Raw genomic sequence first — 25450 nt, forward strand, 5'->3', positions numbered from 1 at the left:
CCAGATGAACTTCCTACTCACTGCAGGACAGCCCCAATTGTTCCTCCCTGGTGCAGTTGCAGCTCAGATGGATTTTGTGGCTTTCAGGAGACAGTTTATAATGAAAAGCTAAAAGATTCCACCTCAGCCCCTTTCAGCAAGCCCACCCTGACTGTGGTGGTTACCTTTGGGCTCTTCATCTTGTTCTGCCACGGCAGATAAGAAAAACTTTTGCTTTTTCAGCCACCCTACGACAAAAATTCAGAGGCGCAGATTCTATGAAAACAGGATGTCAGCTTTTGTCAGAAAAGATCACAAGGGGTGTAAGGTTGGTTTTTTTTTTTTTTTAATTTTATCTGCCTCCTTCTCTCTGTTTCATTTTCTGCCTCGCTCCCTCTCTCCTTCACGCCCTCCTCCCAGTGTGTCAGAGCACACAGGGAGGGCAGGACAGGCAGGAGATGGCGGTGGCCGAGGCACAGCTGTACTCAAAGGTGTCCAACAAGCCCCGGGGCAGGGGCACCTCTGCCCTCCTGGAGCCTCTCCTGGCCAAAGGATTCCCGGCTCATCTCGCGTGAGTACCGTGCTCAGCTGCCCTGGCTCTGGGGGATTTATCCAACATATGAGGGGTTTGCCATAACATCCCCATACAGGCAGCCTGGGTTTCTTGGTCAGGAGATTGGGCTGCTCCTGGGGATCATGTCCCCAAGCAGGGATCAGGCCTGTCTTGCTCTGAATTTCATATGTGAAATTCTCATATATAGAATGTTTTACCCACACAGTAAAACCAATCCGCTCAGTATTCAATATTTTAAAATACTGTGTAAATCTAAAATACTGTGTAAATCTAAATCTATAGTATGGTGTGTGATATATATTCTCATATATATATATATATATATATATATATATATATATATATATATTTTCTCATATTTAGTGTGTATTGCCCACATAGCAAAACCAATCCGCTCAATACCCAATATTTTGAAATACTGTGTAAATCTAAAATGCTGTGTAAATCTAAATCTATAATATCATATCTATTCTCCTATATTCTCATATATGTGTACTACCCACACAGCAAGCCCAATCTGCTCAATATTCAATATTTTAAAATACTGTGTGAATCTAAATCTATATTTTGATATATATAATCATATATATATTCACATATATAGTGTGTATTGCTCACCCAGCAAAAATGATCTGCTTAATTTCCAATATTTTAAAATACTGTGTAAATCTAAAATACTGTGTAAATATAAATCTATTGTGTGATATGTATTCCCATATATATATTCTCATATATAATGTGTATTGCCCGTGCAGCAAAACCAATCTGCTCAATATCCAATATTTTAAAATACTGTGTAAATCAAAAATACTGTGTAAATATAAATCTATAGTATGATATATATTCTTATATATATATATACACATATATATATGTATATATTTTCTCATATATAGTGGTATTGCCCACACAACAAAACCAATCCGCTCAATACCCAATATTTTAAAATACTGTAAATCTAAAATACTGTGTAAATCTAAATCAATAGTATGATATATGATATATTCTCATATATAGTGGTATTGCCCACACAGCAATTTGAGCAATCTGCTCAATATCGAATATTTTAAAATGCTGTAAATCTAAAGGTGCAAACCCTTCCACATCCTGAGTTTTGAGAGGCTTCTCAATGAGTTGAGAAGCTGACCATTGTTTGTTCTTGGGATATATGCTCTTTCATTTTTTTATGCTTATTACTCTTATTATAAGGGAATTAAGCATGGGTATAATTTCTAGCCAAAGGCTTTTTTCAGGCCTGGCAAAAATTTCCTGCTGAACGGTGTCACTGGAAACTGGTTTTTCTCATTAAGATGCCCCCTAAGTCTGTCAATTTTTCTTTCTGTCTTGAATCAGGATCTTGTTCCAAAAATCATGTCCTGCCTAGAAAATGTCATAGTAAAGAATGAGGCTCTATTCCTGGCAACTCCAATGGATGGTAGAGTGACTGGTGGCAGGCAAACAAGTTAATGGAAAAGAAAAATGCAGGTCATTCCTTCCCCAAACATCTCTCATGTTGGACAGGCACGTTTTGGGGAGAATTTTCCAATTTCTGGATGGCAAGTAGAGACATTTTCATCCAAACTGTTCAAAAAATAAATCTTATTATTTAAATATCGAAGAACCCCTCATAAAAATATTTTAGAAAGAAGAGCAGTACCCCTCTACCTTTTGAATAAAAATTAAATGAGTGGAAGAGGCTCCATTTGTGAGTGCTGTGTTGTTTTTTGGGAACAGCTGTGGCAGCAATCAGTATCAGACACGATGGGCACAGCTCACAAGAGAACTGTGAGTCCCTTGTTCCCAGTGATGCACAATGGAATTTTAGCTGAAAATATGGCTGATAATTTCTTTATTAATACTGTAACTTTGGTCAGGTCAAAGTAATGTCCACTTTTTGAATTTTTTCTGTTTAATGTGATGCTTTTCCAATCCCCTTCAAAACGCTTTCTGCTGTTACTGAGATGACTTTGTCCTTCCCAGTTCAAAATCAAGAAGCAGCAGCAGAAATACTGTGCAAATTGATGTAAGATAACAAAATATCAAAAAGCAATTTTAAAAAAATTGGATTACCTATTATTGACCTTGAGAGCTTCAAAATTTTGGTTGCATTTTTAAAAACCTTTTAGCTGTCTCTGTTGTCCCTCGATTAAACCATGAATGAAAGTACTGAAAAGTTTCTTTTGAGATGTCCTGGTCTGAAAAATATGAGGTGGGGTGGAAGTATTACAAAATTTTCCATCATGTAGAACCAACAGGCCAAAGCAGCATTTCCCCAATGAACAAAACTCAAATATGTGAGGGTCAAGCCTAGCCTAAGATCAAAAAATTTCCACAAGAAATTGTGCCAGCAGTTTCTGTTTTAGAGAAGAGCCAGCTTATTCTCACTGTAGATGTACTTTTAGTCTACTTTCATTACAGATTCTCAATGGTTTATTCTTCTCTCTATCCGAGATAAATTGGTATATGCAGATATATTCTTCGCATTATTTTTCAATTTTGACTTCTCATCTTGGAAGTGTAGGATTAGAAACATCCCTAGTGCTAAGGGCTCTATAAACCTTGCTGGAAATCATTTCCTGCTGGAAATCACATCCTCATATGTGATAAGACAAAAGGTGGGACAGGTATGGAGAGGAGCACGAGGGAACAACGAGATGAGACTGAGGAGGATGGCAGTTCAGGGCCTCAGGTCTCACTTGTCTTATTACAGATAATTTTGAAGGTCTCATTGTAAAGAAAAGCTGAAGCCAAGCTCGGATTTAGCTTCAGAGCTTGTGCCCAGGTGGGAGAGCAGCATGGCATGAAATGGTAAAACTCCCTTGGAGGTGCAGGGAGTGGTTCTGAACCCTGGCACCGCTGCCATCGACACTTCCACAAGGCACAGGGTGAGAAATGGATTTGTAGAGCATCCTCAGAGCCTGACAGAAGGTTCACAAAGTGTGCATCTGCATGCAAACTTTGAGATAAATGCTGACTGAGAAATGCCATGGAATAGGATGGACATTATTGAGAGAGAAATGGAGCTAGAAACAAGTTTCAAAGGATGGCCTTGCAAATAAGACTAGATGTTTTAGAGAAATAGAACTATGAAAGATGCATTGGAGTAGGACCCACGAGGGGTAATTTTCGATGATTGGCTTTAAGGCATTTACAGCATGGTGTGGCCAAAGCTGATAGGCCAAGAAACACTTGTGATGTATTGTAAGTAGGAAATAGTCGGCTTCTGATTGTGATGCCATGAATTATAACATCTGTATTGTCTCACCCTTCACATGAGACTGAAAATGGAACAGAAGTTTTTAAAACACCTCTCAGTTGCCCCATCTTTGGGTTAGACAAAGGCTTAATCTGACAGCACAGTAGGAAAAGCTGAGTGAGGAGAGGGACAGAAGGAGGGCTCAGAGGAGAAGTAGAAGGTAAAGTTTGAGTGGAAAGGCTCATGTTTGTCCTCATCCCTGTTGGTCCCCACTGAAGAGCCAGCAGTGGCTGCATATAAATGCTATTAACAAGCCCAAGTGTGGTTTTTACACTGAGGAGAGGACAGAAGACTGGGAGGGAACAAAAGGATGAGCCTGAGTCCTGCAGCTCAGTGCACACAGTGCTGATGGGTGATGGTCTGTCATGGGGATGGATGAGGAACAAAAATGGGAGGAGACAACACAACTCAATGCCTTCAGAAGCCAGTGGCCAGAAAAGATGGCCTCAAAAGAGAAGGAAAGACATCAGCAGATGCCAAGAAATTCAGTCGTTTTCTTCCATTCTTCCAGTGTCCTCAGTCTCTACATCCTCTTGATGTTTCTTCTGAAAAGTTTTTAGGTGGCTTTCAGGGGTGGAAATGGGGCTCATGAATGCAGCTGCTGCTTGAACACTGGAATCTTACACCCATTACCCAGTATTTAGGCACAAAGATTTGCTCATGTGAAACACGTAGCTGGCTTTTTGAAAGCTCTAGTTAGAAAAGGAAACCAAATCCTACCCCAGAGAACGGAAGTTGCATTAACAGGGAGAAATGAGAGATTTTGTCCCTCATTTCTGAGTTGCTGGCTTAGATCTGGCTCTCTGCTGGCTCTGGGGGGTTCTCAATCCAGATTCCAAACCCCAGTATCATTTTGCTTAGTTTTAATGTATGGGCTTGGCCCTGGCATCTCGAATCAGCCCCTTTTTGCTATGAACCAAGAAAACCTTGTTCTTACAGTGCTTGGATGGATGGTTCATCTAACCCCAAGGAAATTCATATAGTCAGTGAGGCTGCTAAGGAAACACCTCCAGAACACAAACGAAGGTGGGGAGGACAGGTTACCAATCTTCAAGGAGTTAAAGACCTGCAGTGAGGAAAAAGCTGTTTGGAAGGCTTCAAGAACAATAACATTTGCTAGCAAAAACCTTCTTGCTAAATGTCCTGCCTGTGCTGGAAAATAGACTTGATGATCACAGTCACTGAATGCCTTTACTTCATAAAAGCTTTCTTTCAGGAATTCTGAGGAACCAATTTTGTGCTTTTTCTAGGCAAAAAGCCTTGGTTGCTACAGGACAAAAGACAGTAGAAGATGCAGTAAAATGGTAAGTACCTGTGATTCCTAAGGTGTGCCTTCACATTAAAGCTGCTTAAAAATCCTTGTTGATGTGCTCATCCTGTTGCTGAATTTGAAGTTAGGTGCCATAAAAAAAAACAAACCTGAATTTGAGAATTTTTTCCCATTTATATTTGTACTTATTCTGGGACACAAGGAAACTTGCAGAAGGTCCAGGTAAATTAAAAGCAAGCAGCTACTGTTATTAATGAGTAAGTTGACAGGACCAGCTGGTTTGGTCAGAAAATCCTCCTCAGCTTTAAGTCTCCTGAGAGAAAGGAGCAAGGAAAGAGGGAAAATTTTTGTAAACCCATGACTGCACTTAGAAACATATGCAGAAACAACAGCTGAAGGGGAGCAGAAAGGCCCACCACAAATTAAGGTGAAAGGCTGATGGTTAGAGGGAGGTATTCTTACAATTTAAATCACTTCTCAGTTTTGAATGCCACAAAGTTTCTTTACCAAGACTCTTACAGAGTCATTCATGTGCTGATAACTGATTTTTTTATTGTTGTTTTAATTCACCTTTACGTTAAATATAGTCTTTCCTTGCACTTTCTTTTACTTTTTTTCCCTTGGTTCAGTTTTTTTTTTTTTCTTTTTTCTTCTATTTTCTTTTCTTTTGTAAAAAGCCAGAGGATGCATTTGAGAATGGCATATTCTTTCAAAATAATTTTTTTCAGGGATGCTGCCACACTTCCCAGCATCCATTCCCAATCCAACAGCTGCAAAGACAAACATACATCACATGAAAGACGTGGTGAATTATATCATTACATGGCATATAAATTTCTGACCTTTCCTTGTGTGTTTCTGATTTGCCTTGCTGGCTTTTCTTAGGGCTGAATAAAAAGGCTCATTCTGAGTGATTTTTTAATCTTCAACTGGTTTTAATTTTGTCACTCTTCAATGTGTTCCACCCATTGCCTTCTTCCTCCTCCAGCTCTCTCTTCCCAGTCATGAAAAAGGGGGAAAAAAACCCCAAACAAGTTATTTTTTGTTTTCTCTTATTTTCCTGAGATTCCCACAGACTTGTACCAAAGCTGTCTGCATCCTAGGATAACACTGTCCCTGCTGCACAGCTGGCAGACACTGACAAAAGTAAAGGCACATGATAAAATGTAAAGTAGTCAAAAAATAAGTAGAAAAAATTCTCAGTTATTTAATGCTACAGAGAAAAAAATTGAGCTGTAACTTCAGCTTTTAATTTGAAAGAAAATAAAACTGTATTTCCTTTTTGTTATCTCTGTTATAGAGTGTGGTAATGTTCCTCACTTGGGGTCACCAAATGTTTGAGTGTTTGAGGGTCCCCAGGACAAGGGAAGAGATGAGAATCTTGACTCCATGTTTCAGAAGGCTGATTTATTATTTTATGATATATATTATATTTAAATAAAATGATATATTAAAACTATACTAAAAGAATAGAAGAAAGGATTTCATCAGAAGGCTTGAAAGGAAAGGAATGGAATGATAATAAAATCTTGTGACTGACCAGAGAGTCCGAGCCAGCTGACTGTGATTGGCCATTAATTAGAAACAACCACATGAGACCAATAAAAGATGCACCTGCTGCATTCCACAGCAGCAGATAATCAATGTTTACATTTCCTTTCTGAGGCCTCTCAGCTTCTCAGGAGAAAAAGATCCCAGCAAGAGGATTTTTCATAAAACATGTTTGTGACAATAGAGGCCTTCGGCCACAGGAAACCAGAGGAGCGCACACACTCACTCTCAGCGTTACACTCTTGATTTCAGGCTGCATTCCCACTGCAATGACCCCTCCCTGGATGACCCCATCCCCCAGGAATATGCCCTGTACTTGTGCCCCCGGGGCCGCCTGCACAGCCGCCTGCAGGACTTCTGGAGGGAAAGCAAGCGCCAGTGCGGCAAGAACAGAGCCCACGAGGTCTTCCCACACGTCACCCTCTGCGACTTCTTCACGGTGAGGCAAGGACAGTGCAAGGTCGGGTTTCAGCTGGGTGATATTTGGTGAAACTGGGCCACCTGCTGTTGTCTGACACCAGAACTTGTTGGTGATCAAATTACATGACCCAGGTGAAGGCACGTTTCTCAATGTCTGAGTAAAGCTTAATGTCCGAGTGATGGTGAGTGTCTGAGAGATGTTTTGTAGGCGTGTCAGGGGTAGGATGGTCGGGATGGATGGAGATGAGAGATCTCTGCAGCCAGGTCATGGAACTTGTGGTTTATTGCAAAGGGCCCACGTCCAGGGCCCTGCTGGGAGCTGCCAGCCACAGCTCGGAGCAGGCCTGAAAGAAGAGCAGGGTGAGAGGGTAAGAGGGTAAAAGAGTAAGAGAGCAAAAGCATAAGAAAGTAAATGGGGTAAGAGAGCAAAGTTCCCATTACAATACCATAAATCTTCTTCTGTGTTGAATATTCTGATTCTCACTAACCAATCTAGTACAATACACAAATCCTATAGCAATTCCATACAGCCTATAAGAATCATTACATTACCATACTGTGTTACATTTTAAACCCTAAAAACTCCTCTTTGGACCCCTTCTGCCAAGGTGGTAGGGTCTGCTCTGACACTTGGAGCTGTCTGCAAGCAGAGGGAATTGTTTCATCAAAAGGGGATCACCTTCAGTCCAGCCACACCATTGTTTTCCAGTTGTTCAGTAACTAAGGGATCTCAAAGCTTGCTTTCATTTCAATCTCGCTTATAGTTTCTATATTCTCAAAATCTTTTGCCAGGCAATCATATTATAAGGCTTTCCTGTTTCATCTTCCCCAACAATGCTTAATGTCTGAGTGATGATTAATGTCTGAGTGATGCTTACTCTCTGAGTGATGCTGAATGTTTGGGTCACAGTTATTGTTTGAGTGGGATGTTTCAGGGTAGCTAGCAGCTGGTACTGGAATCAGATTTATTTAATTTTTTTTCCTGAGCCTTTCATTTTCTTTGCTCAGTCATCTTGTTTTATCCATCTTTAAGAAAATCTCTGCCTGCTCAGCACAGTGTTTCAAAGAACATGGTTTTTTCCAGGGCCATTTTAGTAGATCCATCTAGACCAGTCCTGTGCAGTCTAGCTGCTGTCAGGCTTCCATGTGCTCCATTTACTTCCATTGCTGCATGGATTTAGGATGATTAACCTCCCCATCCAGGGCAGCAGTGGCTGCCATCAGCCAGCTGTGCAGCAGGGACAGTGTTATCCTAGGATGCAGACAGCTTTGGTACAAGTCTGTGGGAATCTCAGGAAAATATTTGCCTTCTCTAGAGAGCCCCATTAACAGGTCATTGCTATGGTGGCCGGCCCCAAATTTTACTCTTTTTACTGAAGCTGAAGATTTTATGAAATCTTTTGTGATGTTCAGTCCAGCACTGGACTGGTCTGGAAAAACTCTGGAGCCCCCTGGGATCCAGTTTTAGCATGTTGATGGTGCAACACATGAACATCAGCTGTGTCTGGGATGTGCTGAAACAGGCTTGGGCTAGAGCAGCTAGACAAAAATTACTTTGTTGATCATGCTTTTATGTTAAACCATTAAGTGCTTCCTTCGTACTAAAGGTGGGTCATCACAACCATGCCAAAGAGTAGAGACAGTGAAAATAAGACTGTTTTGTTGCAAAATACTGAGTGGTGCTCTGTGACCATTAAACACAATTATACAGAACAAAAATCATTCATTAATAATGAATACCATGCTCTTGGGAGGCATCAAGTTTAAAGGCCTGTCTGGAAGAGATGACTGCATTGCAACCCTCACCTTGCACATCTCAGTGACTGTAGGATAACAATAACACAAATTCCTGCTTAGAATTGAAGAAGGAAATCATGATCCCTATCTCATTTCAGACTGGTTCCTGCACACCTGACAGATGGTAAAATATTTTGGCTTTTTCCTACCCAAGCTGGATAAACCTTGGGTTGAAGGCTCCATCTCCTGTTATAGAACCAGGACACTCTGCTGATCCAGCTGCCAAATACTGCTGGGTTCAATGTCAGGGATTTCAGGCAAATTCCTGGGTATTTTGTGTTTCTCAGGAAGTTTACAGCCCCACAGTTTTCTGGCAGTGCTGTGTGACAGAGGTTACAACCCTGGCTGTGAGCTGGTGGGTGAAGCCTGCTCCTCCTCTGTTTTCTTTCAGTGTGAAGACCAGAAAGTGGAATTCTTGTATGATGTCCTAAAGAAAGTGGGTGACAGCTTTTGCCAGATCTTTCCACCATCCATTTTCCTAACACTACATGCATCTCCCAGCTACCTGGGCTTCTTCATTGATGACAGCCAGGCAAACATCCTCAAAGACTTTGCTGTGGCATTCTCAACAGAGGCTTCAGCCCTGGCAGGTAGGACCAACACCAAAGGGAAAATGGGAGGGTGGTAGCACAAATGTGTAGCCACAGTACTGAAAACATTCCCTGCGTCTCCAGGGGAGCTTAGATGATGTTTTCCTACCAGCAAACAGCCTTTGCTCCAACAGATTTGCAAGCAGAGTAGCCAGAGGAGCATGTTTTATTCTTTGAAGACACAGCAGTTTTGCCTAGAAGCTGAAATGATCCTGTGTGCCACTTGGCAGGTGATTGATCAGGATATCTGAGATGGGTCGGGACATAACACATCCCAGATCTCCACCCTCATGGTGCTGTGCCCCAGCTCGAACTCAGAAGAGGAAAGTTATTGGAGAAGACTTCAGAAAAATATTTTATTTATTTTAGAATATACAAATGTTGTAAAGTTTGTAAATGGCCTGGCTGCATCCCTAGGAACAGGGCCCAATACCTGTTTTCCAAGGGAAACTGCATCACCAGTGTAGACTGAAGTGGCACAGCCCACCACAGCTTTGTCTGGGAGAAATGAGTTCAGTGCACCTCAGGCTGGGAGAGGAAATCCAACCATGATCATTTCTTTTCCTCACAGATGAAGCCAGGAAGCGAATCCAGTCCACATTTGTGAATGATTTTGGCGTGATTAAAACCATGACATCCTTCAAAACCATTACTCAGTAGATCTGCTCTACCACTCATTACTGTGATATTTCCTACATCATGCAGATTATGTAGGATAAAACAAGAGAAGCATTAAATGACCTTTGTTCCTATGTTGTGCTGTGATTGTTTCACCCCTAGACTGCCACGTGAAGCCTTCCTTGAAGCAGTTCCACCTTACCCTGGCTCACAGGTTTTATCCTCACCACCAGAAGACTTTGGAACAGCTGGCCAAGTGCATTAACCCAGGGGAGCCCTGCCAGTGGGTGGCTGCTCTCTATTCACGGGACATGCGCTTTGTGCATTACCAGGTACTGGAATCAGATTTATTTCATCTCCTGAGCCTTTCATTTTCTTAGCTACAGTCACCTTGCCTTTTCCATCCTTAAGAAAATATCTGCTTGCTCAGCCCAGTGTTTCAAAGAGCATGGCTGTTTCCAGTGCCATTTTGGGCTGAAAAAACTGCACTCCTGAATCAGTGGATAATACCTTTATTTTGGCAGATTGCTTGACCTGTATGTCTCAAAATATAACTCCAAACCCCAGGGAAAAAAACCTAATCTTACCATGACATGAGAAAACAAGAGACAAGAAATCATCATTCTTTAATATTCTCTAGGATTTGCCAGTTCACAGTTTTGCAGCAAAATTCCCTTCAGCAAAATTAGTTTTCTTGATTGTTCCAGCCATGATGAAAACTGCAGCTGCTGTGAGCAGGGGTCAGTTCTCATTGATGATTTTCTGCTTAGCAGACTCTTAGTTGAAACCAGTCAACATTCTTTCAGTTCTCATTTCCAAATTTAAATTTACAGAATGCTCAACAGCTTTTTGTCAGAGCAGTAAATCACTTTGTCACAAGTCTCATGTTGGATTTTAGTCACACTCAGGAGAGCTGCAAGCAATTGCAAAAACAGGTCAGATCTATGTTTGCTTTCAAATAAAAGCAGTTAGAGAAGAAAAAATGTATTTTTGTGAAAACCAAGTGCCTGTTTTTAAACCTTTTCTAAGTGTGGTTGTTCTTCCTTTTCTATTGGAATCTGAAATGCAGGGAATTCTCTGAACTTCGGGCCTGGAAGCCAAAGAATTAAGCACAGAATTTTATCTGAGATCTTGGAAAAGGCTTCCAAACTTAGGTGCTAGGAGCGAGAATGTGGCTTTATGGTTTAAAGCAGAGATATGTTAAGCTGAGGAAAGTTTAGAGTTTTAGAGTGTAAGATACAGAAAAATAAAAGTAGTTACAGAGGAAAACAAGAAGTTTAGAATGCAGTACTGTAGGTTTGTGTGTCATAATATGATTGGCTAAGAAAGCTTACACTGTAGCATGGGTCTGTAAGACAAAATATTTAAGGATTGGGTCAAAAACATAAATATCCTTGTTGGCAGTGTTTTATTGGTCAACAAATCCTTAAAAGGTCTTGTAAGTAGAGGTCTTGTAATCTTCTGAACTATGAAGTAAAGATATGAGCCAAACTCACCCTTCCTGCCTGTATAGAGGAAAAATAAATCACATCAACTAAAAAATTTGAGAGGTTCCATCTCAAATTCTTTCCAAAACCTCCACACTTTTCCTCTGCCAAAGTGCCCCTGCAGAGCAGGTGCAGAGTGGCAAACAGAGCTGGTTCTGCATCCAGGATAGGCGAACAGCCATCCCCTGAGCTGCTACAGCCCAGGGCACACCCTGACCCTGCTGTGTGTCCCCGCAGAGGCTCAGGGCCCTCTTCCAGTACAAGCCCCAGAACATTGATGAGCTGATGATCAACGCTGGGGATTTGATCTACGTGGATCCCAGGCAGCAGAACGAGGCGGGCGAGGGCTGGGTGATCGGCACCTCACACCGCACCGGCTGCAGGGGCTTCCTGCCCGAGAACTACACTGAGAGAGCCCACGAGTCAGACACCTGGGTCAAGCACAGGTAATTGCATGGCTATGCCTTTCCTTGGCAGCTCCTCCTTGCTGGGAATCCTGAGGGTCTGGGTGGGATGCTGGAACATCTGAGAGAAAAGAGAAAGGACGCAAACCCGCAGGCACACAGAGTTCGTAAGTTCAGCTGCTCCGGGGATGACCCCTGATCACTCCTGAAGAACCTGAACGCCCTAATGAATTTTGAAAGAGCACAGTCTGCCAGGGTAGGCTCAGCCTTCAGCCTGGCTCTCTGCTCTCTTCTTTTTTTTCTCCTCATTTCAAGGGCTTGTAAAGTTAGCTTGAAATGAAACCACACAAATGTTGCTCCACCACCTTGGCACCACCCTTATCTTGTTGATGTGCCCTGCATCAGAAGGCACCTGTCTGGCTTCCTGCACTTCATTCTGCAGCACAGCTGATGCTACTTGCAGATTAGAGCTGATTTTTCTAAGCTGGGAAGTTTTGGTGTACTTCTTGATGTCTCGGAGAAAGGGAGGAGGCCACCAGGTAGTTATTTCCTGCTTGAAGGTCCCACTTTGGCAGGGTTACACCCAATATACACCATCAGTTCCTCATATTTTAACCTCATTTTTATGGGGCATATTTTAAATGAACAACAAAGTGATGAGCTGGATTGCAAGTGTGCAAAAAATATTCAATGGAGCACGAATCATGACTCGCTGATCCTGTAAATAACATCATGACTCAAAAGTCTCTTCTATTTGTCTGCCTGTGTGTGTGTTGCTTCTGCTTTTTCTACAGGGAATATGTTTTTGACACAGCTTCAAGATCCCTCACCAAAACAGAAAAGGAACCCAATGTAAAGCCAAATGGGGAAGCCCATAATCTCAGTATGTCAAGGAGTGTAACCAATGTTGTTTCTCTTCAGGTAATTGTTTTTTCCATTTCTCATCTTTGCCACGTGCTTTGGCAAATATGCTACTAATTAATGGCATTTAGTAAATTTAGTAGTATCTTCCTTTTCCTCCCTCATATTTTCATTTTTGTTGTACATTTATACACACAGTTTTATTTATTATATTGTACATTCATATATACATACACGCTCATACTGTTTTGTATCATACCTCGTACATTTTTTCTGTACTGTAGATGATGTATATCGCAGGTGTCTTTCATAAATCTTTCCCTGCTCCTGTCAGAGTAGCACAACACATGAGTTCTCTGCTCAGGTTTCTCTGAGCACAGCCTCAGTGGGTATGGAGACAAGTCTGATAGGTGAGACACAGACACAACCTCCCCTGACCTCCACGTGGCTTCAGGCAGAGTAAATAAATCAGAATTAGGCTCACTGCTCTTACATCTGGATTCTATGGATGTTGTCTTGGAGGTTTCCATGGCCTCAGATGACATTTAAATGTTCAATTTTCTTCTTTATTTTTAAATGTGTAGCTAGTGCAGATAACAGCACAGAACAGATAGCTGGAGTGGTTAGCAGCACTGGTAGGATCACATTTTTCACCCAGATCCAAATCAACAGCTATCAATTTTTCCCATTTCTTCTGGTAGGAAGAGCAAAACAAGTAAGGACTCTGGTTTTTTTTCCTACAACACATTTGCACCTGAGTTGTCTTTTTGGCTCTGTCAGAGATGCCAAAATGCATTTCCAGCACAGACATGCCTCAGAAACCCCTTTAGCTTGCTGGCCCCACAGCCTCTCTTCCTGCTATGCTGGGCAATAACCCTGGGCTGGTTTGTGCTAACATCAGAGAAACTGAGGGCACCTTGAGGGAGTTTCCATCCTGGGGCCTCCAGGACACCATCTATGTGACTGTAAGAACTTTCTGAACAAGTCACACGTCCTTTCTCTGGCTCTGGGCCTCTCTTATCCAGGTCAGATCTGGGGCAGAGCCAAGGCTTGGCCTGAGAAATGTGTTTTGCAGAAGTGCACATCTCCAGTCTAGAGTTTCCCTGGCCTCTGGGTTCCTCTCAAGGAGAAGAGGAAGACCACAAAACCTTGGGTTTATACTGTGATCTTGTGGCAGTTAATGGGTTTTTCATGGCAGAATTGCAAATATTTAACAGAATGTATGAATATCAACCTAAAACAACTTCTTAAGAGCTCCCTTCTCTGTTGCAGAAGATGCAGAGCACTTAATTCAGTGCTGCAGCAGTAACACTGTTTTAAAGTTTTAAAACCTTTGGCCTGTTTCTCCTTCTTCTCATTTGTATTTAATGTGCATTGTACACTAACCCCAAACTACTTCAAATTTATTTGTAATTCCATGCAGTCTGAGTAAAAAAAGTAGCCTTGTAGGAGATCTGGGTTCACAGATCTGGTCTGATTTGGCCACACAGTTATGAAAATGTAGAAGTAGTATTTTCACTAGGAAAAGAAGGAGAAGCTTGGTGTTGGTCCTGTTGCAGAAAAAAGCATTACCAGTCAGATCTTAGCTAATTTTCTGATTTTTGTTTATATCACCTATATGATATAAATTAAAGTTATGATTCCTTCCCACACTGAGGTTACAAGACCTGTTGCCAGCACTGCCTTTCACTTGTGCTAACACAGAATTAAAACCTGCAGCCCTGACAGTGAGGGTCAGGGATGTGACCTTTGACAGGACAAGAGCAAGAGGCCTTAAGCCACACCAGGGCAGGTTCAGGATGGATATCAGGAAAAATTTTTCCACTGAAAGGGTGGTGAAGCATTGAACAGACTTCCCAGGGAGGCGTTGAGTCACCAAACCTGGAAGTGTACAAGAAACATCTGGATGTGGCACTCAGTGCTGTGCTTGAGTTACAACGTGCTGGTCAGTCAAAGTCTGGACTCAAAAATCCCAAAGGTCTTTTCCAACTTTAATGATTTTATGATTATCTTTCATTTGCCTTTAGTGGAGAACCAGTCAGGCTTATCACTGTCCTAAGGACAGGCATCTATTCTGCTGTCTCTTCTCCAGGAACCCAGGCTTTTCCTGCAGGTTGTAGATAACATCCTTCTGAAACTCCCTTTTCCCAGAACGCTGCCCTGAGGAGAGGGGTGCTGGTGATGAGCCACGGGGAAAGAGTGGATCAGGTCTTTGGCAAATCTTGGCTTCAGCAGTGCCTGACTGCAGATGGTGAGTAAGGGAACAGGAGGATCTTCAAAAACCAGGGCCAAACCCAATTAAGCCCAGTAATGGGTAGAAGGGATTCAATCATTGTGTAAATGGTAACAGTGAAAGTCAGGCACAGCGCTGCTTCAACCTGCACAGAACCAGGTCACAGTGTCCTAAAGTCCTTCATGTTTATGCTCTCTAAATTCAGATAAAGAAAGCTCTTGTGCTGCTGCTGGAAGTTTGTCTCACTGAACATGAACAAATCACCTGAGCACCCTCATAACCTTTCATTATGTGGTTCTTGTCAGACCCCTCCACCTTTCTGGGCCTGAGTCAGAATTGTGGGCTCTTGATCAGAGTCACACTATGTCACTAGTCCAACCTGCGCAATCTGTGGTGGAAATAAAATGTCAGCACTGACCTAAATTAAAATTTGAATTTCCTCTCTCTCAAAAAAGATAAAGAAAAAGGTATGTTTTCAGGTGAAGGAAACTGACCCAAAACAGGGAAATGTGTGTCAGGAGGAAAGAAGGGAAAAAGAAGGTGGGAGTTCATGAGTGAGAGGTTTGTGCTGAAAGTCTGCCTTGCTATGCTGGAGACTTCCCATCTTTAAGACATGGAATTCACAGCAGATAAGGAGAGTGATACCATATAGCTGTGTAATCAATAGTTTTCATTTTGATTCAGTGGAAATAGGGGTTTTTTTGGTCATTTTGGCAACTGTAAAAGAATATAGATAGGGAGTCAATTTTTGTTTCTCTTGAGTCCCACAAAGCCAAATTCTCCTGATTTCCTGTTCTTCCTCTCCTCCTCCCCATTTGCTCCTTTTGAGCTGGAAGAAGAGGGGCTGTTCTCTTAGGACAGATAATTTCCCAAGCCAGTGTTGTGACCTTAAAACATGCTCCCTTTAAGGTAATAGCAGTGGCTGTTGTTCATCAGTGAGACACTGACAGTCTGTAAAACAAACACAACAGAGCTGCTGCCTCCCTTGTGCCACAGCAAAATGTCCTGCCTTGTTTCAGGGAAATATTACAGAGCAGATCTGAACATCCCCTCCTCCCTGCCGAGGCAGAAAGACAGCATGAAGCAGTTTGAATGTGATCCTCCTTTATCTTGCTGTGGTATTTTCCAGTCAAGGCTTATAGGTAAGCTGGATATTATCCTCCTGCAAATGTAAGGGTTTGGGAAGCAGGCTGTCATCATCTGCCAAAGCTCATGCTGGCATTGCAGCAGAAAAATTTCCTGCCAGCACTCAATTCCCACAATTCTCTGTGGGAAACCACTGCAATATTTTCTTGAATAGTAAAACAGAGAACACAGCTGGTTACTTGTCTTTGGGACCCCCTCTGCCAGTTCCTGGAGGAACCAGAACACTCCCTGTGCCCTGCTGCTTGTCTGCAAGGGATGAATGCCTTGTGCAGTTGTCCCTGAGTGGACAGTGAGGGGTGAAGGAGCTGGCCAGAGGAAGCAGCTCGGTGGTCAGGAGAGGATGGGTGGTGTGGGTTAGGCTGACTCAATTTACTCACCAGATGAAGTTGTTTGTGCTCCCTGAGCAAGAGGCATGACTGACACAGTGCTGGTTCTGCTGTAATTGCTTGTCTCTGATGGTTCAGATTTATGGAGACAGCCACATGCCTATAACTACTGTTTGCAGATTTGGGGTGAATCTTCTGTAATTATCTTTCCAACACTCATTTTGGAATTGATGTTTCCACCAGAATGAGCTTTCTAATGAGCTCAATCAGCAGATAGTGGGAAAAATTAACAGACAGGGACTGCCAACATATCCCATGTTGATGACATTACAAAGCTCTGAGGTGTTTTTTTTTGCAGAAAGTGTTTTGTAGTAATTTCTCAGCTGTCACACTTTGCTGTTGCCATCCAGGGGAAGCTCTGCTGGAGCAGGAGGTGACCGTCAGTTCCGTGTACTCGTCCCCTGCCCTGCGCTGCGTGCAGACAGCTCAGCATGTACTGCAGGGTAAGGCAGCAAAACCTGCCAGGTGCCTCTGCCACACTGCAAACATCTCCACCAAACCTCTCTGAAGCCTCTGACATCAGCAATTAAGGGAGATGCACAACTTTGTGGTTGTTGTGGTTTTCTTTTCGCAGGCAACACGAGGTGGTTTTGACTGTTTGCAATGCAGGCAGCAACAAACCTGCTGGTGTGTGTGCATTCTGTGGGATATATCAGAGTAACTCTAGGCTTTCCTAGTTAGAAACAAACCTGCTGGTGTGTGTGTGCATTCTGTGGGATATATCAGAGTAACTCTGGGCTTCTCTAGTGAGAATGGACCTCCTGGTGTGTGTGCAATCTGTGGAATATATCAGAGTAACTCTGGGCTTTTCCAGTTAGAAACAAACCTGCTGGAGTGTGTGTATTCTGTGGAATATATCAGAGTAACTCTGGGCTTTCCTAGTTAGAAACAAACCTGCTGGTGTGTGTGTGCAATCTGTGGAATATATCAGAGTAACCCTGACCTTTCCTAGTTAGAAACAAACCTGCTGGTGTGTGTGTGCATTCTGTGGGATATATCAGAGTAACTCTGGTCTTTCCTAGTTAGAAACAAACCTGCTGGTGTGTGTGTGCATTCTGTGGGATAGATCAGAGCAACCTGACCTTCCTAGTTAGAAACAAACCTGTGGTGTGTTGTGCATTCTGTGGGATTTATCAGAGTAATCTGGACCATCCTAGTTAGAAACAAACCTGCGGTGTGGTGTGCATTTGTGGATATATCAGAGTAACTCTGGTCTTTCCTATTAGAAACAAACCTGCTGGTGTGTTGTGCATTCTGTGGGATATATCCCAGTAACTTTTGGCTGTGGATTATATCCCAGTAACTTTGGGCCTTCCTAGTTAGAAACAAACCTGCTGGTGTGTTTTGTGCATTCTGTGGGATATATCCCAGTAACTTTGGCTGTGGGATATATCAGAGTAACTCTGGTCTTTCCTAGTTAGAAACAAACCTGCTGGTGTGTGTGTGCATTCTGTGGGATATATCCCAGTAACTTTGGCTGTGGGATATATCCCAGTAACTTTGGGCCTTCCTAGTTAGAAACAAACCTGCTGGTGTGTGTGCATTCTGTGGGATATATCAGAGTAACTCTGGGCCTTCCTAGTTAGAATGGAATCTAATGTTATATAAAACAGAGGTGTTTCATATCTGCTGGAATTCAATATTAGTAGCTGCTCATCAAATCATTGCAGCCACCTCTTCCAGAAAATATTTTGACCCAATTATCAGATCTTTCCAGAGCTCTGAAGGATCTGATTGTGAATCAGGGAAGACTGCTTCCATGCTTCCTTTTGCAAACCAAACTATTTTAATCCATCATAGGGCAGAACATCTTTCCCTTCCTTTTCTCTCCCTCTCTTCTTTCATCTCCTGATCCTTTCAGCAAGTTCACAGTTCATTACCATGTTTACATCAGAATGCATTCATTGCCAGTCACTAACCACTCTTGGGAAAACTCAAAAAATAATGTTTCTTTTGACAAGAGAATTCCATTTTTAATTCTGGACAATTAGAACACTTTACTGCCCCACTGAGGAGCAAAATGCTATAAAAAAATGTTAAAAATATTTCCTGTCTGAAGTTTATCCAGATTGCAACATTGCAAAACTGAGTTTTTTCCCTCTAGCAGAGCATCACAAGACAGCTTCAAAAATTATAATTATGATAATGATGGTGATAATAATTTGCAGTCACTTTATGTTAGTCATACAAGAATATAATGGTGGCTTCCTTTAATCAGTTGGTTGATAATAAGTAATTCATTTTCATTAATGAAAGTACAACAGCAAACACGGCAGAATGTATAGCCTGAATGTAGCACTTCAAGTGTACCTTTCTCCTAAGATGTATTTATTGTTCTTGCAGGGCTTAAATTAAATCAAAAAGTCAGAATCAGGGTGGAACCAGCACTGTTTGAATGGACCAAGTGGGAAGCAAGCAGAGCAATTCCTAAATTCATGACTGTGGCAGAACTGGTGGAGGCATCTTATGACATAGACACAAGTTACAGGTAATTGTGTCTGGCTGATAAAGCTGTGGGTTTTTTCCCTGAGATATCTTGTCCTTTTATGTGTCATAAATCATTGCAAACACTGCAAAGGTGGGGTGATTCTGATCAAATTCAGATCAAAATAGGATATAGAAATAAGATACGCTGTCACCAGCACATAGGTGCACTGTCACAAATGTCTTGTACATGGGACCAGCCCTCCTCTGGTGCTGCCTTGACATTATGGGCATTAATGTCAGGTCCCAGGAGCTTTGTTTTTGTCTTTGGTTCATGTGAAAACACTTTGGAAATGTGAAGAATAACCTGGTTTTCAGTGACAAAGAGATGTGATGTTATATAAAGTCAGTCAGCCCTTGGCTGAGGGTCTGCATGGCAGCAGCAAGAGGTTTTGGGGACAAGCAAGATAAGAGCATTTCACTTCAATGGATGTTTCTGGCATCATTTTAAGTTGCTCAAAGATTAATATTGTGCTCAGCAAGGACTTTTTGGAGCCCTCATAACTTGGCAGGGTTAGGGTTGATGCCTTTTCTGAGCACTTGCAAACCACAGCCTGGCAGGAAATGATAAACCTCCAATTCAATCTAACTCCTCATCTTGTTCACAAACCAGGCTGCTCAGTGTTTGCAGTGCAGCCAGATCCAGGAAATCACTCAGCTGTCTCTGGGATTTCCCACATATTCAAGAAAGGGGGAAAGGAAACATCTCATGTCTTAACACATTCCTTACAGCCAAGGATGTATCTTTGTGTCAGACCACATAAAGTCTCCAAAATCCTTCTTTTTTTGAAGCACAGGTCTTTCTGGTGGGTTCTTCACTAACAGACTATTCTCTAGGGTTTTTCTTTTGGTCCAAAATCACTTGCCTCAAAAGAAACTGTGCAAATGCACAGCAGTGGGAGGTTCAGAGGGGAATCTTTAATCTCTAAGGCAATGTGAACTACAGTGTTGAGGCCCCTCACAGCTCACTCAGGTCCAGGTAAAAACAGGGGGGATGAACTATGAACTTCCACATAGAATGCCAGTTTCTTCCCATCACAGGCAAGGCTAAAATATCCTTGGGTGCCAGCTGTTATGAATGAGTGAGATCACTTAAAGAATCACCAGCAAAGGGTGTCAGTAAAAACCAGATTATAAAATTAAGTGCCAGCACATTAAAATTCATTGGCAAGGTTCACTCTACTACTGAGTTTGTGGGACAGCAGGGTCTGGTTTTACCAATTCAACCCCTGCAAATGCTGTCCATCACCCAAGCCCCACCAGACCCCTGATTAACAGCAGTGTGAAGGTCTGGCTCTTAGTTTTTTTGGGTGCCTGAAAAGCCTTGATATATAAATGAAAGAATGCCTGGTCTCAGCAGAAGTACTCAGATATTTTGGAGTGATGCATTGTGATTTCTGTCCCTGGAAACACCTGTTTTTTAAACTCTAGCAGTGGAAGTCTTTACTATCCATTTGGCCAGCATTACAGATAAGCTTCGTTCAATATAGATTTTTATTTACTTGGTTTATTGAGGAGATTAATGCTTAGGTACCAAATCTTGAAAGCATTCTCATCATTGTCTGTCTTTTGTTTGGGTTGGAGACCCAGGCAGCTCTGCAGCTCGTGTCTGGGCAGTGGTCCTTGCTGGCAGAATTGCTTAAAGCTTTTCTTAGGCACAAATCCTGCTTTAAATAATCTCCACTGTAAACTACAAGTTTTATTGAAGCCTGGTTTTCCCTGCATCTGGTGCTTTATGAGCTATAAGACAGCCATGAAATTGAATGGAAATTACTCAGACAGAAGCTTCAGACAAGCAGAGGTAACAGTGTGCTGGCCAAGCCAGTAGATAAACCTTTTTACTAAGTGCCTTTTCTCTGGTGTAGTCATTCAATGCTGCTGAGAGTGCATTCATCTAGATTAACATATATTTGTGATTTTATTGTCAGGGGTAACTTCCCACTCTCCTCTCTGGTGCCATCAGAAAGTTATGAAGACTATGTCAGCAGGAGCTCTGCGGTTATAAAACACATCATCAGTGCCTGCCCCTGCAAAGGTAGGAGTTTCAGGTCTTTGAATATTCTGTCAGACCCTTGCAGTAAGAGGAACTGGTAGAGATTTGCCATCAGAAACACATTTAATGTGAGCTTTTGGTACTGCACAGAGCTTAAGGTAGACTCAGTGCTTGCCCTGGGCTACACTGAAGTAACATAAATGCAATTTATGAAATAGAAATGAAAAAAGTAAAATAAAACTGAGACAGTAGAGTATTAAATTGCAAAAGTATATGCTTTTCTTTGTCTTTCTACATCAGGATGTTGTGATGGTGTTCACAGGGGTCTCAGGTTGAGGGAAGAGACGAGGATCTGACTCCATGTTTCAGAAGGCTGATTTATTATTTTATGATATATATTACATTAAAACTATACTAAAAGAATAGAAGAAAGGATTTCATCAGAAGGCTAGCTAAGAATAAAAAAAGAAGGAATGATAACAAAAGCTTCTGTTTTGGACAGAGAGTCCAAGCCAGCTGACTGTGATTGGCCATTAATTAGAAACAACCACATGAGACCAATCACAGATGCACCTGTTGCATTCCACAGCAGCAGATAATCAATGTTTACATTTTGTTCCTGAGGCCTCCCAGCTTCTCAGGAGGAAAAATCCAAAGGAAAGGATTTTTCATAAAAGATGTCTGAGACAGGATGTAGCTCAGCAAAATATAACACGCTTTTCTGGAAAGCTTTTTTCTCTTTCCCTCGCAAATGCCTTCTCTCAGTAATTGGCATGCTCAACACACCAGATGTTTTCTGCCCATCACAACACACTCTGCCACATTATCAAAGAGGTCTGCAAAGATGAACAGCCCCAAAGCCACCTCATCCCCATCTGCTGATGAAGAATGTGGCAGTGCTGCAGCTCCCTCACCGTGGTTCTTTGCTTTTCCAGGTGTCATCCTCATCGTGGGCCATGGCTCCTCCTTGGCACCGCTCACCCGGGCACTCACAGGGCTCCCCAGCAGAGACAGCAGAGACTTTGCTCAGATGGTGCAGAAGGTGAGAGAGTTTTATTCCATCAGGAAGCCTTTGGGTTGTTTCATGGTGTTTTTAGTAAGGAGATTGCTTATGCAGCAAGACGTGTAACAGCATGCCAGCAGCAGTGACATCAGCTCTCTCATTCCAAAGGGGGTCTCACACAGGTTTAGCAAAGCACTGGAGGTAAAGAGAAGGATTTTATTCTGAGGGCTTTGTATGTGACTGGCAGCTAAGTCTTTGGAGAAGATTTTCATCTGGAAAGTCAGTGCCATGTAACACCTACAGACAAGAGGCACATTTGGAAACCTCTCCACTTGGAGCTGGTCTCCTTCCTTTCAAAGTGGGAAAAGAAGGCTTTGGGGTGACCCAAATGCAGACTTCCAGTACCTGAAGGGAGCCTACAAGAAAGATGGAGAGAAACTTCTCAAGAGCCTGGAGTTACAGGACAGGGGCCAATGGCTTCAAACTGACAGGGAGTAGATTTAGAGTGGATATTAGGGAGAAATTCTTTACTGTGGGGGAGGGTGAAGCACAGGAACAGCTTGCCCAGGTATGAATGTGGAGTGGTGGCACAAGTTCAGCTTTCACCCCTCAGGCTCCCAGCCTGGTTTTAGTTAATTTCAGAAGTGACAGAATATCAGGGGCTGCTCTTTTCTGTAGCAAGGCCCCCACCCTTCATGTCAGAGCAATGACCCTGCTGGTAACTTCCTTCTCAGATCCCTGCCCTGGCCATGTGTTTCTGTGAAGAACAGAAAGAGGAGAACAAATGGCAGATGGTCAACCCACCAGTGAAGACATTAACTCATGGAGCAAATGCAGCATTTAACTGGAGAAATACTATCATGGAAGATTAAAAGGCCATCTCTGCTTTTGCAGTTGTCAAAAAGGAGCCAAAGGCAGGTTATGGTTCATCACAGTCCAGTGATTCATCCAGAAGACACACAGAGGGTGGGAAATGCCCTCTCTGAGCTGTCAAAGCACAGAAAAACACTTCTGAGTTTGGGGCCTGGATTTTGTTTTTATTTTGGTGACTGAGAAGAATGAACTTGAGAGATAGGGCTCAAGTGAGAAATAACACTTTTGATGGTGGTGAGAAAAGCACCTTTTAACCTTTCCTGAGCATAAAAATGTTTAATAAATATAGATATATATATATAACTACCTGATTATAAACTCCACTCCAAGAGGCACTGAAGTAAACAATGCTCTATGTTTAAGACTGAACTACATCCAGCAAGAATTCCCTCCCCCCCCCCTCCTTTATTCACTTGGATATTTTCAGACAACAGAAAAATTGGGACTGAAAAAAGTCAACTCCTACCTGAAGAGACAACCAGCTCTAGCTAAAGCCACTGTGTTTCCTGTTCACTCCATCAGTTCTGTGAGAGCAAATACCACACTGACTCTTAATTTACCTCTTCTGTGAAGGGAGTCCATTTTCTATCACATCAACTCCTCATCCAGCAATTCTCAAGCAATGCATATTGCAAAATGGTCTAAATTATTTCTTTTTGAAGGGAAATGAACCAGTTGCTTTACTGTTTTTGGGACAAGGAAAGATGCCCCATGTTACTGTACTGGTGACAAAACTGTGACATGAGCAGCTTTAACTCTAAATCCTCCCAAGGTGGCACTTGCAGCACAGCAGCTTTGCTTTGTGCTGGTTTGTGCTGAATTTATTAATGGTGATCCACCATCCCCATGGGTCATCTGGAAGCTTTCTGCAGCTCTTCTCTATGTGATGTGTTTAATTAACAAAATGTAGCCCTGAAATTTTATGCACAAACAGGAACATGCCTTCCCACTATCCATTTTCCTCCTGCTTTTCCTCTCTGCTTATCAGATAACTGCCTCCAGGAAAGTACAATGTTTCTTTCAATGAAAGGAAAAAATGAAAATATTTCTCTCAGAGCATGGCTGAAAATGTTTTCACTTTCACCCCTCACCACCTGCTCCAATGTGACATCTCCCTGCATGCCATTAGCCATGGGGGCATGCAGAGGAGCCCATCCAACACTGCAGCTTTTGGGGCTGAGAAGTGTCTGACAGGCACCTTTATCTGTGGCTGTAGAGATTTTGTTATCTCAGCTGTGCAGCTGCAAGGATTCATTCTGACTTTTCAGCTCTGGTGGAGTTGCTTGAGCTCTCAGTTTTCTGGCAGTGCTGCAATTTTACAGTGAAAGTCAAATGTCCCAGGGCTAAGACAGGAGCTCTTTAGCGAGCAAGGGCGCAGGACTCAAGCTCAGGGGATGGGTGGCTACAGCTGCAGTCCTAGAAAAAGATAAAAACACCAAATGTCACCACAACCTTTTCTTAATCAGGGGAAGCAGGATGCCACTGCAGTGCTGAGAGAACTGTGGCTTGGCTTCCTGGGACCCCATAAGCACAGACTCAACCCTAAACACTTTTTAAAATCAGAGCTGAAATGATGTCCTTAACATACAAGGTTTCTTGGTTGTACAATGTGGTGCTTGGGAGAGAGAGAGAATTCCTAATGTGGTGTGTACACAGCATGAGACTAATCACTAAACACAGGTGAAATGAAGAAAATGTCCTTGGAATCTTCCAAATTATTTTTGTTGTAAGCAAAAGAAATAGGAAATTACTTTCCAGTTTCTTGGGGCTTTTTTTGTCTTTTTTTTTTTGTTTGTTTGTTTGGTTGGGTGTTTTGAATGCAACTTCTAAAATTAGTTGTTGCTTTACTCCATTGCAGTTTTCCTTCACTGGATCCATTTTATTACAAAGTTATGTGCTTCAATAGATGCTTTTAGTACTGCCTTGAGAATCTGAATGTTTTCTTTGTACTTTAAAATGTGAAAACATAAATTCTTTTGATGAAGACCTGCAGTGAGGCTAATCTATGGTGACCCCTTGTGGGAAAACAACCTTAGATTTATATGGCTAAATAAAGTCTGGTGTGATTGAGGGATGAGGAGGAAGAGCAGCAATTTTTTGAAACAATAATGCTTCGTCCATACCCTTTGAAAGGATATGAACATCAAAAATTGTATTGTTTGGGACTACTTTTAGGCAGAGGAGCTTGGAAAAACACTTGAGACAAATTCTTCAGAAAAGTGAGATAAAGCATGCTATGAATGTTCTGATCCTGATTTTTCCAAAGCTTTTTCCCTTGTTCCAGCATTAATAATGGTGCAAGGAAAATGCATGGTTTTGCTGAGTCAGAGAAGCCGATATTTCTATTCTTTGCACAATTTTAAATCCCAGGTCAGGAATAAAACATTTGAGTGGATTTTTTTACTCCTTTTTTACTTACTGGGGATCTCCCAAAGGAACAAGTCCTGTTCTCAGGAGCAACCTGTAACACACTAGAGATTTGCACTGTTCTCAGCTTTCCCTGATTGTATTCCAAGCAGGAGGCT

General features: G+C 42.2%; 1 protein-coding gene across 2 annotated transcripts; it reads left to right on the forward strand.

Moving 5' to 3' along the window:
- The first annotated feature begins 437 nt into the window (after positions 1-437).
- UBASH3A (ubiquitin associated and SH3 domain containing A) lies at positions 438-24525 on the forward strand. 2 transcript variants are annotated; one of them, XM_064702657.1, is made up of 14 exons: positions 438-550; positions 5060-5113; positions 6883-7069; positions 9239-9437; positions 10218-10387; positions 11780-11988; positions 12741-12868; positions 14951-15058; positions 16060-16182; positions 16923-17015; positions 18916-19060; positions 20985-21091; positions 21985-22091; positions 22787-24525. In XM_064702657.1, the coding sequence occupies exons 1-14, from the start codon at positions 438-440 to the stop codon at positions 22922-22924; spliced, it is 1881 nt and encodes a 626-aa protein (XP_064558727.1). In that variant the 3' UTR covers positions 22925-24525. The 2 variants fall into 2 exon arrangements, with proteins under 2 accessions (XP_064558727.1, XP_064558637.1); XM_064702567.1 differs by having other exon boundaries at positions 12741-12867; positions 14959-15058.
- The last annotated feature ends 925 nt before the right edge of the window (positions 24526-25450 follow it).

Source organism: Zonotrichia leucophrys, chromosome 1 (assembly GCF_028769735.1).
Source record: "Zonotrichia leucophrys gambelii isolate GWCS_2022_RI chromosome 1, RI_Zleu_2.0, whole genome shotgun sequence".
Classification (NCBI taxonomy): domain Eukaryota; kingdom Metazoa; phylum Chordata; class Aves; order Passeriformes; family Passerellidae; genus Zonotrichia; species Zonotrichia leucophrys.